At 27.6% G+C, this 15,640-nt stretch overlaps 6 protein-coding genes across 8 annotated transcripts; 3 read left to right on the top strand and 3 right to left on the bottom strand.

Moving 5' to 3' along the window:
- The first annotated feature begins 1,305 nt into the window (after positions 1–1,305).
- LOC119669525 (iron-sulfur cluster assembly 1 homolog, mitochondrial) lies at positions 1,306–2,501 on the top strand. 2 transcript variants are annotated; one of them, XM_038079441.1, is made up of 6 exons: positions 1,306–1,514; positions 1,594–1,680; positions 1,742–1,795; positions 1,852–1,927; positions 1,984–2,058; positions 2,125–2,501. In XM_038079441.1, exons 2-6 carry the CDS (start codon positions 1,597–1,599, stop codon positions 2,226–2,228), a joined length of 393 nt encoding a protein of 130 aa, XP_037935369.1. In that variant the 5' UTR covers positions 1,306–1,514; positions 1,594–1,596; the 3' UTR covers positions 2,229–2,501. The 2 variants fall into 2 exon arrangements, with proteins under 2 accessions (XP_037935369.1, XP_037935370.1); XM_038079442.1 differs by lacking the exon at positions 1,306–1,514 and having other exon boundaries at positions 1,523–1,680.
- Positions 2,502–2,508: 7 nt separating this feature from the next.
- On the bottom strand, positions 2,509–4,008 carry LOC119669524 (actin-related protein 6-like). 2 transcript variants are annotated; one of them, XM_038079440.1, is made up of 2 exons: positions 3,819–4,008; positions 2,509–3,757 (listed from the first exon to the last, which is right to left on the bottom strand). In XM_038079440.1, the coding sequence occupies exon 2, from the start codon at positions 3,737–3,739 to the stop codon at positions 2,528–2,530; it is 1,212 nt and encodes a 403-aa protein (XP_037935368.1). In that variant the 5' UTR covers positions 3,740–3,757; positions 3,819–4,008; the 3' UTR covers positions 2,509–2,527. The 2 variants fall into 2 exon arrangements, with proteins under 2 accessions (XP_037935368.1, XP_037935367.1); XM_038079439.1 differs by having other exon boundaries at positions 3,823–4,008.
- Positions 4,009–5,118: 1,110 nt separating this feature from the next.
- LOC119669523 (NADH dehydrogenase [ubiquinone] iron-sulfur protein 4, mitochondrial-like) lies at positions 5,119–6,060 on the top strand. The gene is made up of 3 exons (XM_038079438.1): positions 5,119–5,332; positions 5,384–5,683; positions 5,744–6,060. The coding sequence occupies exons 1-3, from the start codon at positions 5,283–5,285 to the stop codon at positions 5,922–5,924; spliced, it is 531 nt and encodes a 176-aa protein (XP_037935366.1). The 5' UTR covers positions 5,119–5,282; the 3' UTR covers positions 5,925–6,060.
- On the bottom strand, positions 6,050–7,305 carry LOC119669522 (pre-mRNA-splicing factor 38B-like). The gene is made up of 4 exons (XM_038079436.1): positions 7,072–7,305; positions 6,920–7,022; positions 6,706–6,865; positions 6,050–6,647 (listed from the first exon to the last, which is right to left on the bottom strand). Exons 1-4 carry the CDS (start codon positions 7,192–7,194, stop codon positions 6,092–6,094), a joined length of 942 nt encoding a protein of 313 aa, XP_037935364.1. The 5' UTR covers positions 7,195–7,305; the 3' UTR covers positions 6,050–6,091.
- Positions 7,306–8,942: 1,637 nt separating this feature from the next.
- LOC119669521 (uncharacterized protein DDB_G0288805) lies at positions 8,943–11,017 on the top strand. Its single transcript, XM_038079435.1, has 5 exons — positions 8,943–9,014; positions 9,154–9,304; positions 9,370–9,925; positions 9,992–10,332; positions 10,400–11,017. The coding sequence occupies exons 2-5, from the start codon at positions 9,216–9,218 to the stop codon at positions 10,692–10,694; spliced, it is 1,281 nt and encodes a 426-aa protein (XP_037935363.1). The 5' UTR covers positions 8,943–9,014; positions 9,154–9,215; the 3' UTR covers positions 10,695–11,017.
- A 961-nt stretch (positions 11,018–11,978) lies between these two features.
- Positions 11,979–13,162, bottom strand: LOC119668578. The gene has a single exon (XM_038078135.1). The coding sequence runs from the start codon at positions 12,842–12,844 to the stop codon at positions 12,008–12,010; it is 837 nt and encodes a 278-aa protein (XP_037934063.1). The 5' UTR covers positions 12,845–13,162; the 3' UTR covers positions 11,979–12,007.
- Between the last annotated feature and the right edge of the window lie 2,478 nt (positions 13,163–15,640).

Here is a 15,640-nt window from a genome sequence, read left to right as displayed (position 1 = left end):
TTTTTACATACATATATTATGTATACACATCACAACCCAATTTGCACAATTAAAATCAAGTTTTTAAATTACATTTGATATCATCGTATATTATATTATTTTTATGTATTATATTTATGCAGCAATACTAACCAAAAAATAAACAAAAACAGCCAATTTTACAAAAATTTTAAGCTAAGAATTGAATTGAATTTATTAGATATCATACAAAATAAGTTGATATATATAAATTATAAAAATATTGATTGCCACATTTTTTTGAGATATTCGTATATGTCAACATATTTTTAACAATTGTTAAATAATTTATATTATTTTTACTCAGTAATGTTATAAATAATTATCAAAATATATGATAATATATCGATATTAAATTTTGCTTGCTTAAACAACAAACGAAGCAATATGTAAATAAATATTTTTTGTTCACATTTTTTATTTTTGTTACAATCTCGATAATTTTATATGGATTAATAAAAACAACAAATAATTTCAAAAGCAATTGGTGATGGGTATTTAGCGATACCTAAAACTCCTTTATAGTGAGTTATAAATTTTATCAATTTATATCTGTTACTATAATTTACTACTAGTGTTCTACATTTTATTTATCAACTATTTCGGTGATTCTCAGATTAGTACAAATTTGATTAATAGTGCTACCAGTACCAAGTGTCGTAATAATAACTTAAAATGAACTTTAGTATAGAAATTTGTTAGCTGTCTCTCTCAGCTGTTTGAATTCTGTGTAAACAATTTTGCAAACACAAGTATGTTTCACTTTTGCTGTTGATGCGAGTGCTGCCAAGACATTTACACACAACAAACTAATCAGATTACGCATTTTGGGTCGTTCAAGCAACTGATTAACATCAAAATGCTAAATTTTTTTTATATGAAGTTTTTGAATCAACTAAGCAACTAATCAGTTGCCTGAATACCCCTAATATTTGTTCTTTATTAACACTTGTATTATTTGTTATCACTATGTAATTAACAGAAAGTTATTTCTTTCTGAGTTTTACAAAGAGCACTGTAAATAACTATGACAAATGGCATGAAATAACTCTTGACATAGACGGAATGAATGTGCAGCATTGTTTTCTCAAAACAGAAGATATAAAATTGAAAAATTGCATAAAATGTGTAATTCTCTTTGTACATAAAAATATTATATATAAGTCAACTTTAGTTTGCTTGAAAATCAATTTCATTGATTTATATGTTAATCTAAGTAACATATAAATAATTTAAAATTCTATGATTTTACTATATAATATTAAAAATTTTTAAATGTCATATTAAAAATGTATTAATTTAACTTACATAGCTATTTCTGCACTTCAGAGATTATTCAAAATTACTAGTACTTTAAACGCCGCACCTTTTTGCTGCTGGGTACTTTTCAAGCAATAAATGAAATATTAGTTGGCAACAGTAACAGCTGATCGCTACATCGCTTTCACATAACATATCAGCTGACTTCTACGAAGAAAATAATAAAACAAAAGTGTGTAAGTGAATATTTTGTTGTGTAAAAATTAAAGTAAGTTTAGTTAAGTAATAAAAATTGATAAAAATCATAACAAATAGAAAATGTCAACAAAAGTAGTTGCAACAGCTACAGTTCGCGCGCTGAAAGGACGTAAACTTATACCAACAAGGGCAGCACTTATTCTGGTAAATTCAATACGTTACGTGATGAAATAATTGGTAATATTTATCATTTAACTATTTTTAGACGGCAGCAGCAGTAAAACGCATTAAAGAATTGTTAACACAAAAACCAGAGTTCGTAAGTGCATACAATTTTTATAGCGTCTACATAAATTAATAAATTATTATATACAGACAGGGTTAAAAGTTGGAGTAAGGCAACGTGGTTGCAATGGACTTTCATACACATTAGATTATGCTAAAGAAAAAGGTAAAATACTTCAACAATAATTCGCAATATAATATTTTATTAACATTTCAATTTAGACAAGTTTGATGAAGAAGTAATACAAGACGGTGTTAAGGTTTTTATAGACAAAAAAGCACAGCTGTCATTGCTTGGTATGTATGGAAAATTGTTTGATTATACCTAAATAAACAATTGATAATCCTGTTTATCATTTTTAGGTACTGAAATGGATTTTGTAGAAAATAAGCTCTCCAGCGAATTTGTTTTTAATAACCCGAATATTAAAGGAACTTGCGGTTGCGGTGAATCATTTAGTTTTTAAAAACGTTTAATATATATATACATATATATATATATATTGGCACAAAATTTGGCACCCACTAAACACGCAATAAAATAATTTCAAAATTTCGTTGTTTTCACAGAACATGTATTATTTAAGACTATCTTCAGTTCAAATGAAATACTCAAAATAACAACTTATATAGTTAACAATATATAATATTTGCTTAAATTTGTGTTAGCGAAGTGTTAAAATTACATTTATGTATAAGTTATAAATATTAGCTGAGAATAAATTCAAAGTCGACAGAGATCACACGTTTTGTTCCTACCTTGCCATTAATTATCTTTCCTTTTACGATTTGGTGTGTAACCAGTTTCTTCGTATTCTTCCCGTGTCAGCAAATACATATTTAAATCTCCGCTATTTGCAAGTTCTTTGCCACCGTACCAACCATAAGACGTCGAATCGTCTGGAAAAATCAATGAAACTTCTAAATCATCGGTAGCTAAAGCACGGAGATCCTTTTTTAGTCTTGGCACAAAATTTTTAAAGTTGGAACTACCACCAATTACTATAATATTTTCTAACATTTCACAATGCATCACCTCAGGACACGAGTTGAGCGAGTCAATTATAGTTTCAGGTATCCCTACTTGCTTAATGCCTACATCAATCGGTGTAAAAAGTAACTCCGGTACGGTAAAACGTTCGTTACACAATTTTAATATTTGTTTATCATCTTCATCTATTTCATTACCATTCTCTCCTTTTTTTGCTTCACCACCTCGTATATATCCACGTTTAACAGTTGTAAAATCTGGCAATACATATTCAACTAAACCAATCTTTTGTTTAGATGCTTTCATGTCCATGTCAAAATTTTGAGAAACAAAACAAACATCCTCTTTAATCTGATTGACAACATAAGTTTCATCCATCATATTTAACTGCCGATAAGATATTAATTCCTTCATATGGTTTGTTAGTGATTTACCACCTATGTCCATGCGTCGTACGCCCTTCATGACAATCTTCCCTTTCACGAAAGGAACAACATGAGTAAAACTATAACCAACATCTACAACAATACAATTTAATGAGTTAATTGGCGTTTCCTCGCTTTCAGCTGCATAGTTATAAGCTGCTAATTCGGCTGTGGTAGTCTTGTGCACACCTGAACAATGATAATCCTCAAATAATATTTCTACCATTGCTTCTTGGATTTGAGGAAAATTCAGCATAGGTTCGGTTATAATAATAGGGCGATCTTCAAGCAATATACCAGTGCCATCTGCACTAAATATATGATCCCACACAATTCTTTCTATTTCCCAATCCATCAGATAACCTTTTTGAAATGGAAGCTGATAAAAAAGACTAGAGGCATCGCGACACTCATCGATTTGGTTGCCAACAAATATTCGCCTACGTTCGGCTTTTGCTTTCATTGTGCAATTAGGTATTAGAAATGGTTCATCTTGCGTAGCTAACCCAACTTTAGCAGTATAGGCACCATTATCAAGCACAACAGCAACTGCATCATCCATATTGAATAGATTTATTATCTTAGATAAAAATTAATGAACAATATTACACAAACATAAAATTTTGAGTTTTTTGACTTACAAACCTTATTTTCTAATAATTATAGTCAGTTTAGGGAATTGCTGACTTCGCCGGTTCCTTCTCTTGTTTTTGCTTATAATAGCTTTTGTGTTTTCATTAAATTGAATAGGTAATTTTTGGTAATGTAAGTTTATTTTACATAAAATTAAAAATTTATGTACTTTATTTTATATGACCTATATAACGGAGCCCGAAGTTATAAACAAAAAATGACATAAAACGTAAAAATACATAAGCTTCACGCAACAAATTGGGTTGCCCATAAAAAAATTTAATAGAAACTTTAGCAGAGTTGCTGTTTAATAGTACAATTTTTTATGTAGTGGAGAGGTTTCGTAAAATTGTGAATTAAAACTACAAAAATTCTTTTTATATTATTTTATTTAATTGAATTTTTGGCTGATCATAAAGCTGTTTCGATTATTACCAAATACCCACCATCATCAGTTTTAGACTTATTTTTTATATTCAATTATTCGTATATAATTTTTTGAGACTGCACTTGCAGTAGTACTTTAAAATACTGTTCTACGTGTTGGTCCATTCCACAGTTGAGTAAAATGGAGAATAAATATTAATTTTTATAACAGTTTTAGTTAAGTAAAAAAAAATTGACTATTTACTGCATTTAGTGGATTTAATTTTTACTCATGCTTTGTTTGATGTTTAAATGTTAAATTACCTCTCAGAATGTTTCTTTTGCTTTTCTAAACGCGTTGTATATGCCTTTATATATATATGAATTTTTAATCCCCAGACACTTCAATCTTAAGTGTAGGAAGCGTAAGAAATTAATACAGCAAAATTAATACTTAAAAATTACTCAGGCGTAGCATGAGCCATTAATTGTGTATTATTTTTAATGCAATAAACCTTAATTATACTAGAATGGGATTTCAGCTTTTGAACAATTGAAAACCGTCAGCGGAATGGGTGGAAAAGTGAAAATATGAATATACTAGTGACGGCAATACTTTTTTCAGAGTGTACTTCCTCAATACAAAATATAGAACATCTTTTTTATGTTCTTGTACGGATTTACTATAAAAAGCTATATGCAACATTTCTCATACAAAAATTATGACATATACATATGCAACAGCAACAAAATTTGGTTCATACACATATGTTGTAAATGATGTAGATTCTAGTAAACAATTAGTCACAATAATCATACAATGTAAACATAGTATTAATTCTTGAATATCAATGTTACAAACATTTAAATAAAGTTTATTTTTAACTTAGCAATCTTGTCACATATCTAAAAGTTATCTACACATATATATAACAATTGTAATTAAAAAAAATTTTTTGGTAGGAATGAGTGCAAAGTACTTATAGCAGTTTTTTTGCTTCCTGGGAACCCTGTCGTAAAGATATATGTCAAAACAAAATTGACAACAGGATTCCAAATTTTATGTAATAATTTGGTTTTTTATTGGCCAAATTTTAGCGTTTAATATGTCTTTAATACGTCAAGCATTACGACGGGCGACACAGAATGTGCAATGGTATGTAAGCAAAAAATATAAACACCTCTAATTAACCATAATTAATTAAAGGGTGCGCACTATGTCATTGGGTTCTCGCGATGCTCCGTACATTGACGTTGACGCAGCTTTAGCTAAACCTGAAGAAATCGAAGAAAAGAAAAAATTGAGTAGTACTATAACCGTACCAGAGAAGGTGGATATTAGTCCCATTACAGGTGTGCCTGAAGAACATGTTAAGACGCGCCGTGTCTGCATACATGTACCAGCCAAAAATGCTATGCAAAGCGGTACCAACAACCTGAATTACTGGAAAATTGAATTTGATAATCGTGAGCGTTGGGAAAATCCACTAATGGGCTGGACATCTACGTAAGTGTAGAATGGTAATAACTTTTCGTTCAATTTAATAATAAAATTTTCTATTTACAGCGGCGATCCCTTATCGAATATGCAAATTGAGTTCGGCACAAAAGAGGAAGCAATAGCACATTGCGAAAAAAATGGTTGGCGCTGGTTTATAGGTGAAGAGGATAAGCCAAAGAAAGAACGCGTTAAAAATTATGGTGTCAACTTTTCATGGAATAAACGTACACGCGTATCTACTAAGTAACTACTTGATTTAAAAAAGAAATACTGCTGTAGCGAAATATATCTTTTAAAAAACTATTGATTTGGAAAATTGTGAACTAGAAAGTTAAAGCTACCAATATAATATAGCGAAATATTAAAATATAATTTTAATGAAAGCATTTAGTGTTTTATTGGCGAGTTTCTATTTTATTCATAATGCTTGTGCTTTTTTTTATGTGTGTGGCTTCCATCATAACTTGAACTTCTACTACGTTTGTGTTTCTTTCTTTTTTTATGTATGTCAGGACTTTTACTTCTTTTGTGTTTATAATGTTCAGAACTATACCTTCTTCTGCTGTCTGAATCAGTTTTGTCACGGTGTTTTGATTCTTGTCGCTTATTGCTACTACTTTTGTAATAACGATCACGACTTCGACTACGCGTTTTGTGTTTACTTCTTTCGTGTTTGTAATGATTGCTATGATGATAAGGACTTCGACGTTCAATACTACGACTTCTATTTGATCTACTGCTGTATGTTTCTGTGCGTTTAATATCCTTTCTACTTTTCTCATTTCTATGAATTTTATGCTTTTCTTTTTTCATATATTGCTCCATTGCTAACATTTGTAATTCTACTAAACTACGTACTTCTTCAATGTGTGTCGGTTTAGATTTACGATGCCTCCGTTGTTTTTGTTTTCTTTCACGATTTTCAGCAGCAACTATTTCAGCAAAGGTCTTATTACCTTCATTGGAAAAACTAAAAAAAAAATATTTTTTATCAACAAACAAACAGTAGATAGTTTCTATTTACTCACGGTATTTTCAATTCTGGCTCCGAAAATTTTCCTGTTCGCTGCAAAACGTATTCATAGATTTTCAATTTTTGTTCACAGTTAAAATTTACTTGCAAATCTGAAAACCTTTCCGGTATTTTAATGGTTTTATTAGATAATAATTTCTGCAATTCATTTTGATCTGGAAAGCAGTTTACACTATATTAATAAACAAAAAATTTGTTGAAACACCAACCTAATTTGACGGTATATTGATTGCTCATGAAACTTTCAGGTAGCGGTGGATCATTTTTATTTAAATTGGCTGCATTATCTTCTAATTTCTTTGATGTTAAATTCTAAAAATACATATTTATTATAAATTTAAAAGATAATATTCACATTTACTTTTAATTCAGTTTTAATTTTAGATCTATGTAGTATGCGTTCCAGCCGTTGTTTGCTATTTTGTAAAAAGTCTTTTAAATTTATACTACTTCCTGTTTTTTTATTGAATTCTAGCGGTTCCATATTAATCACGTTTTCATGTTTCAATATATTAAGTTATAATAAACAAAAAACAAATTCATTAAACAACTGGCTTTTGAATTCACATTTGCTGCTGAACACTTTCTAGTGTTGAAAAATCAACAACGACGTATAATTTTGATGACAGTTGTAAATATTTCTAACAAAAACAATTAAGCACAAAAAACTCGACTCTTATTATTACAACAATCTTATTATAACTATTTTTTAATAGTCGCAGAAACTTTTTTTTAGCATATTTTTTTATAATTTTTTATATTGTTCTTTTTATATATATTCTCATTCTGTATAAATGAGTTCCAACGAGGTTAGAATAAGTTCCAAATATGTTCCAAATGCAAATGAATACAGTGAACACACCCTAAGAAAACTATTTTTGACATATTAACAAAAAAATGAAAACAAATATTTAGTTGTTGCATTTTCTTGAAAACGATGCACCTCATTTTGAAACTTCTACTTCCCACAAATAAATAATCGAAGCTGAACATAAGTTTTCAGTTTATATTGTAAAGTTAAAAGGTATATTTAACTTTCATCAAACATTTTTTTGGCACAGGCAAGAAATCAAATCAACAGATAAGTTGAAAAACCAGCGATTGTAAACACTTTCAAATGGCTCATTTAAAATAAGTCATTTTCGGCCAGTGTAAACTACATACAAATATTAAAATATTCACTATTGTGAATTTGTACTTAAGAAATGGAAAAAGTACAACAAAGAATACTTCTTTGGTAGATGTATGCGCAAACAATTTCAGATTAAGTACTTTTTGATATACACAAATATTCTAGAAGGCTTTCGTTCTGTCATTATTTCTTTATATATTTTAGAGAAAAGGCAGAATTGAGACAAATGAGTCAATATCAAAAGCAACTCCGGCGCTTACTTTGGACAACAAACCATCAGTTACGAAACGCTCATATCGTCGTAGAAAAGTTTGTAGTGATTTCAGGATTTAAATTTGCTTGACTATTTTCAAGCAAATATTTTTGAACACGAAAATAAAATAAGCAAAATGCAAATGCCCTTTATAATGAGCCCTTTCGGATTTCAATTTCTTTAGAAAAGAGAATTGCCATTGAGTTGTATTATTTGTCATAAGCTCAGCATGCTTAATGAAAATAATAAAATATATTAATATTGTATATCATGATTTTAAACAATTGCTCTATTAAATTAATCTGATTCTATTTATCTAATTAATTAAGTGTATAAATAACTTTAATAAATCTATTCCATTCATATATCTACAAGGCATAGATATTCAGTTATTGAAATAGCAGTTCCAAATTTTTATAAAACCATTTAGTATGTATGTTTTATTATAATTTTGAATATAATAACAAAATAAATGTTTATAAATAATTGTTAGTGTAATATATTCAGTAATATAATTATATATAAAATTATGGTGTAATATTGTTGTCGGATAAGATCCTCCATTTAGATATATTAAAATTGTTACTAAATCTGTTCAGTTGTTGGTAATGCTAGAAAACTTGTTGGAAATAAGAACCAGCACTTTCTTAATAAAATAAATATGTGTATAAATATGTCTATATATCGTAATTCGTATTCTAAAGTACAAATTAAGTAAGTTCCAATATACACCAATATTCAAAAGCGTGTAGGGTATAAAATTCAGCATCTTATTAATATATTAACACAATCACATGACTCGTATAATCTTGCCACACAGTACGCAAGCAAACAACAACGAATTAGGTGGCACTGTTGCAATTGACATATTTGACATCTTTGTTTTCTGAATGTTTTCATAACAAATACGAAAACGAAGGTGATTGAATTTTGCACATAAAATCATGTTATTGTTATTGATAATGTGAAAAAATAGCTGAATATTGCTTTATATCGTTTTCCTTATCCTTGCCACATACAAGTAAAAAGAAATACTAATAATATAATTATATATTTAGGGTTGCTATCAACACAGATTTAGTGATTATCAAAGGCGATGAAGTTGTAAAATAACTCCATCATGAACAACAGGAAAAGGCAACGCCTGGAAACAGTAGCTGGTCCTAATTGCAGTGCTGATTTAATTGCAACAAAATGTGATGAACAAAAGTAAATATGACATATGGTATTCACATTTTATCAAGTTTCATTTATTCTATTTATATAATATATAGTATGTTTCTAACTTCCAACAATATCGAAAATAACGATGCAATGAGTGGCGATGTGTATTTTACCATTTGCGATGAAAATTCTAATAGCTCACAGAAATATTATACAATAACAGAGACAGATTTGGCACAAATTAAACAAGAAAAAGATATGTCATTAGAAACTCTACCACTTCCTTATCGTGTGATAAATGAAACATCAAGAAATTTACTTAATAGCAGTACAGCAGTAACCAACAAGAGTCCACAAACTGGTTTGGCTACAGCAGTACAACTTCCCAGTGGTTGTGAAATTTATTTAGTTAAAGAATATGTCGAATCTAATTCACCAGAACATGACGAAGCAAACAAAATTACCAGTAACGTGAACAATAAAATAAATGTTTCACTAAATTCCAACAATTGCTTTGAAACGAAATCTAATTTAAATGTCAACAATTTAACTAACGCAGTTAGTACTTTAACAGGCACTAAGGCAACTGCTGGTACGGTTGCAGTTAGCGCCACCGCTGATTTGGATACTAAACGTAAACATATTTTGTTAGAAACTTATAAGAAGGTAACTGGTAAAACAGTTGTCTTAAATCAAATTTTTATTTTTTAATATATTCTGTTTTGTGTATAGCGTGATGACAAACGCCGTGCAACACACAATGAAGTTGAACGGCGCAGGCGTGATAAAATTAATAATTGGATATTTAGGCTTAAAGAAATGTTGCCTACAGAAATACCAAGAAATATTTCAGGAAGTAAATCAAAAACATTGTCAACTTTGGATATACATAGCAGTGATGAATGTTCTTTAGTAAAAGTAGATAAAGAACAACTTGCAGCGAATAAAATGAGTAATATTAGTAACTCCAATAATACAACGACAAACGGTCGTTCCCCACCAAGTGACTCTAAATCTCAAATACTTATAAAGGCTTGTGAATATATTAAGGTTTTGCAAGAAGAAGTAATAAGGTTTGTTTATTGTTTTTGAAATATAAAAAAAATTTAATGTTTATTAATTTTTTCTTCTTAATATTAGCTTGCGGGAGTGCCTTACGGAAAATGAAGAACTACGTAGAAGCAATCAACAATTGCAAAACGAATTAAATAAATTAAAAAATGAACAGGGAAATAATATAACTAACAACAATCTTAATAACACAAGTAATATATATAACAATTTATTTGGGGCTTCTACAAACTCAACGCATATTAAGTCAGTACCTGGTGGTGCAATATTATTAGGCAATGGTAATAATAGTAGTGGCGGAAACATATCGACTACCTCAGCTTATACTAAACGTGAATTAATTATAACAGATTATGTGGATTAAGACTTCTTGAAAATTATACAAAATGCGGGTGCATGAGTAGCGTCTTCTAACCTGTCTGTCTGTCTTATACTCTATACCATTGTTGCTGAATATTACTGTTTTAAGTCATGACAACTGAGATTATGATGGATTGTTACTAATTAGTCTTTTTATCTCTGCTTGAATAATTTTAGCAAAATAATTAATATAATAACTTGTTACTGATTTCTAAGTATCCTCTATATAAAAACCGATTTTATCTTTAGTGCAATATTTATCTATAAACAATTTAATATTATAAACATTAAAGAATTTACTATTTGTTAGTTTGCATGTTAAAGAATTTTTACTGTAGAATATATGAACCTATTTATATTAAATAATCTTAATCATTTGTATAATTTTTTATGTCCTCTGGTAAATGAAAAAGAAAAAAAATGCATGGCTTTAAAATTTAATTAATTTAAATAAAATAATTATTTAAAATTAACTAAGATAAATAAAAGTTAGTTTGGCGGAAAAGCAATTTCAGCTTTTAATAATAAAAAGAAAAAATTTATTTTTTTTTCAATTTAGGCTGAATTATCAAAAAAAAATTTTTAAATTTTTTGATGTTTATGAAACTTTTTTCAACTAATGCTAAATATGAAAGAAAATAAATTTATGTATCATAAAAATAAAGTTAAATAAGCAATTGTTAACATTTTAGATATAAAAAATTTTTAAACGCGTTAAATTGATATTTGATATTTAAAATTAAATTTAAATATAAGGTAATTATTAAAGTTTAAATCAAAACGCATTGGTTATAATTGTTATAATGTTTTGAGGAGCGTTGAATAATATGTTAAATGTTGAATATGAAAATTATTAAATGAATTTATTAATATTTATAAATTTTTAAGATTTAATTAAACTGATATACATAAATTAAAAATTTTTTCAATAAAATATATAAATTTTCAAAATTAATAATTTATTTGCAAAAATATATATCGTTTTGGTTATCCGAGTACGACCTAATTGGAAGTTCTACTGCTCCGATAGACTAATAATTCTACTAGCCTATAAAATCAGATTATCAGTGCTGTAGTGGGAATATAAAGTGATTTTAATATAAGTATTTTCATAATCGAGACATATAACGATAGTTACTATTAAATTAATTATTTAATACTGAAAAATAAAAGAGGTTCGATGCAGGAAAGCAATAATGAACTATGCTTATTTCACTTAATAACAAAAAAACGGTACATTTTTTAATTATTTACAATTTTATTAAATTATAAATTATTTAGTACGTACTACGTTAACATTAAAAAAACTATACATTATTAAGAACGAATATTAAGCTTTTGTTGTTGTTCTTTGTATTTTAGTTTTTCTCCAATAATTTTTAAAACATCACCTTTTATCTCCAGTTTTTCCAAATCTGTAAATTTACTCATATAAGGTAATAAACTTTGAAAAAAATGTAAATCAGATTTTTCCGTATCCTTTAAAGCTAACTCAATACATGATGTTTCATGGCGCGCCTCTTCTGGTTCTAAATATCCCTCACTAATATCTGCAACAGGTACATGCTTACGCTTAGGTGTCGGAATTACATTTTTTAAGCAGGGATCATTATTGTGTGTAGATATTGCTATAGAATTTTGGGTTTCATTCTTCATCACATTACTTTCATCACAAAACGATTCTTGAAATATATCAGTACTATTACCATCCAAATATTCGTCGCATTTAATATATTCCATCATTTGTACACTTTCTTCATTTTGATCAGGTACTTCAATATCTTTAATGAAACTCGTATCGTAAGCTTTTCGCTGTACAATCACCGAATCTAAAAAGTTCAGGTCATCAAAATAAAATAAATGGGGTGTGTAAATTCCACGTACTGAGGATGTCTTTTTTGAAGCATCGACTTTCTTTTTCTCTACCAGATATGCTGTTCTTATATATTTAACTTTGCGTTTCACATCAGTGACATTTCTATTGCATTCTCTAGAAATTTGTAACCATGCATATTTTTTGTTATCCAAGTATTTATAATTTTTGCTCTTAATGTTCCACAGACATTCGTATTGTTTATAAAGTTTTATTAACTTTATAACGTCTTTTGTATTCCAATTCATAGTTTTATCGTATTTTTCAATGTACTGTGACATATTCTAAATCTGACATTTAACAACAACCATTCAACAATAAACATCGCTTATGGCTAATCATGTAAGATTGTTATGGCTAGCGATATTTAATTTTAAAGCCATGTCTTGTATTAATTCATTATCCACTTTGATAGCTTGCCATATTTGGAAAAATATGTTAGACAAAATATAAAAATTCATGTAGATTTGATTGGAGTTCACAATATGAGCTTTTACCACGATATTTTTCTAGATAAAATAACAAAGAGTAAAACATAATCATTCATTCTGTGAGAAAACCATTAAATTTATATAAAAATGGCTGTCATATTTCGCATAACATTAAGCAATTAATGTACATATAACTAAGTGGCAACGCTGCATTTGATGAATTTGACAGCTTTGTTTTTAAATTTTTTTCATAACAAACGAAAAAGTGAAAACATTTAAATAGAAAATTTGAATTCTCAAAAAATATGAACAAAGTATTTGAATGTTAAACATAACTAAAGTTGTACTTGTAGTCTGTCATGTGACACCGTAAGTTCTGCTAGTGTTGGAAAATAGTCATCACACGTAGGCTATCATGATAGTGGGAGTTAGTGAAAGAGGGCAGCATCAAGAATTAGTTCGTCTACTTATAATAGATAATTATTGTTTATTTATTCATCTTTTTGCTTGAACGAATAAACACGATGTTTTCTAAAATAAATGAAAATGTGTTTTAATAAATTTTAATTTGTTGATATTTAGAAAAATAAAACTGAAATACCCAAAAATTGTCCGCATTGCATTGTCAAAAGTATTAACAGACAACATTGGTTTTGTATAATGTATTTCTGTTGAAGAAAGAACATGCGCTTTTTTCTGCTGGTCCCAACCTCAACCTATTGATATAATTAGCTGATAATTAACATTTTAGCAGAAGTTCATGCTATTAATTTGACAATTTTATGGGCTTCACTGCAATGAATTGTATTTGGCAGGAATATCTGTATCTTCAGTGATAATCAAACAATCATTACTTACTATGCTACTTTCCTGTTAAATATTTAAACTTGTCCTATAATGTAAATTTTTAAACAAAACGATGGTACATTTATCAGTACAGCTAAAATGAGTATTGCTTATACTGATATTCTTGACAATTGCATCTACAAAATACTATACAAAACACAAGTCACGACAATCCATTCTTGTTCCTAAACAATATTTTCTCCTCTCAATTCATGAATATTTATTTGTAATTCCCTTTAAGTTATCTGCTTTAACTTAAATCTTTAATCTCCGGTTACAACAACAGAATACACTACAATATATATCATACATTATCATGATCTTAGGATAATAGGGCATTATCCTAAGAAAAGTGGAGCTTTATTCGAAGCTTTTTTTAATAACTACTGTTGTAGTTGTAGCTCAGAAAAGTAACACATATTCTTTATATATAATCATATTCTTTAAATGCCAAGTACTCGACAATTATTCTCTTTAATGGATGTTTAAAATATTTATTTCAGCTTTATTAAAGCAATAAATTGGTTATCTGGCATAGAATGAATAAATCAATTAACCACAATTATCGTTAATGTTAATTAACATATCATAAAATATTTTGTGGCATTACAACTGGTCTACTTTTTACGGTTTTAGCTCTCTTAAGCCATAAAAAGCCTAACCCTCCGTGGCTCTGATTACAATCGGTATCTCGGTATCATCTCGTGTCGTTTAAAACAAACTATGGTTCCATAATACAAAAAGTAATTAATTTTTTTTATTACTTTTATTGTATAATTAAATTAAATGTACGCGTATGTGTATATATAATAAAGTAATGTAAATATAGAGAGATAGTATATATATATAATAATATGACAATATGTAAATAAAATTATTAAAAACAATATTTTGTCTTAATTTTAAATTAAGATATTTCATATTTAATTTTTTTCGCAGCCATTTTGCTACAAAAATTCATTATTCATTTTAAATTTAACAAAAAAAATTATTTTCTTATATTTGATATAAAAAATAAATACAACATGAAAAATTTATTAATTCAATAGGTAATACATAAAATTAAATTTAAAGAACTAAACAAAATATACTAATAAAAAAAATACAAACAAATAAAAATATATCAAAAAGAAATGACAAATATGTATAAATTAGAAAACAGAAATAATAAAATTGGTAATTTTAATTATATACAAAACTTATTTCATACAACTTATATAAATTATGTTAATTATTTTGAAATAATTGTTTTAAATGCTGTTTCGAATATTGCAAAATTTAAAACTTATATTTAATTTTTGCATATACTTTCTGGCATTCATTTCACTTTACGTTTACATTCAATTTGTTTTATTAAAGTAATTAATATAATGTTTATATGTATACTTAATTAACACAGAAAATATTAAAAAATTAAAAATTTAATTTTGAAAAATAAAATTAAATCAATTTTAATTTTCTTATACTTATATATATATATATATATGTAGAATAATATAACTAAGCTTACAGTACAAATAAAATAATTTAACGTACTCGTAATAATGAAATAATTTTTTATCTTTTCATCTAATTTTCACAATACTTTCAAGTTTATAAATGTTTAAATTTGTAATTTCACACAATACAATTGGAATATAATTTAAGTATAAAGATATATAAATTGTTTTAAAAGTTTTCATGACCATATTCATACCGTTTATCAGGTTTCTAATCGTTTAAAATGTTAGCCGTTAAAATTCGCTTAAACGCCTATGTTTTTAACCGATCAGCTACACCGATTACCGTTCCATATATATT

Source organism: Teleopsis dalmanni, chromosome 1 (assembly GCF_002237135.1).
Source record: "Teleopsis dalmanni isolate 2A chromosome 1, ASM223713v2, whole genome shotgun sequence".
Taxonomy (NCBI): domain Eukaryota; kingdom Metazoa; phylum Arthropoda; class Insecta; order Diptera; family Diopsidae; genus Teleopsis; species Teleopsis dalmanni.
Note: the sequence above shows the minus strand (reverse complement) of the source record. Positions and strands in the feature narration are given on the sequence as shown.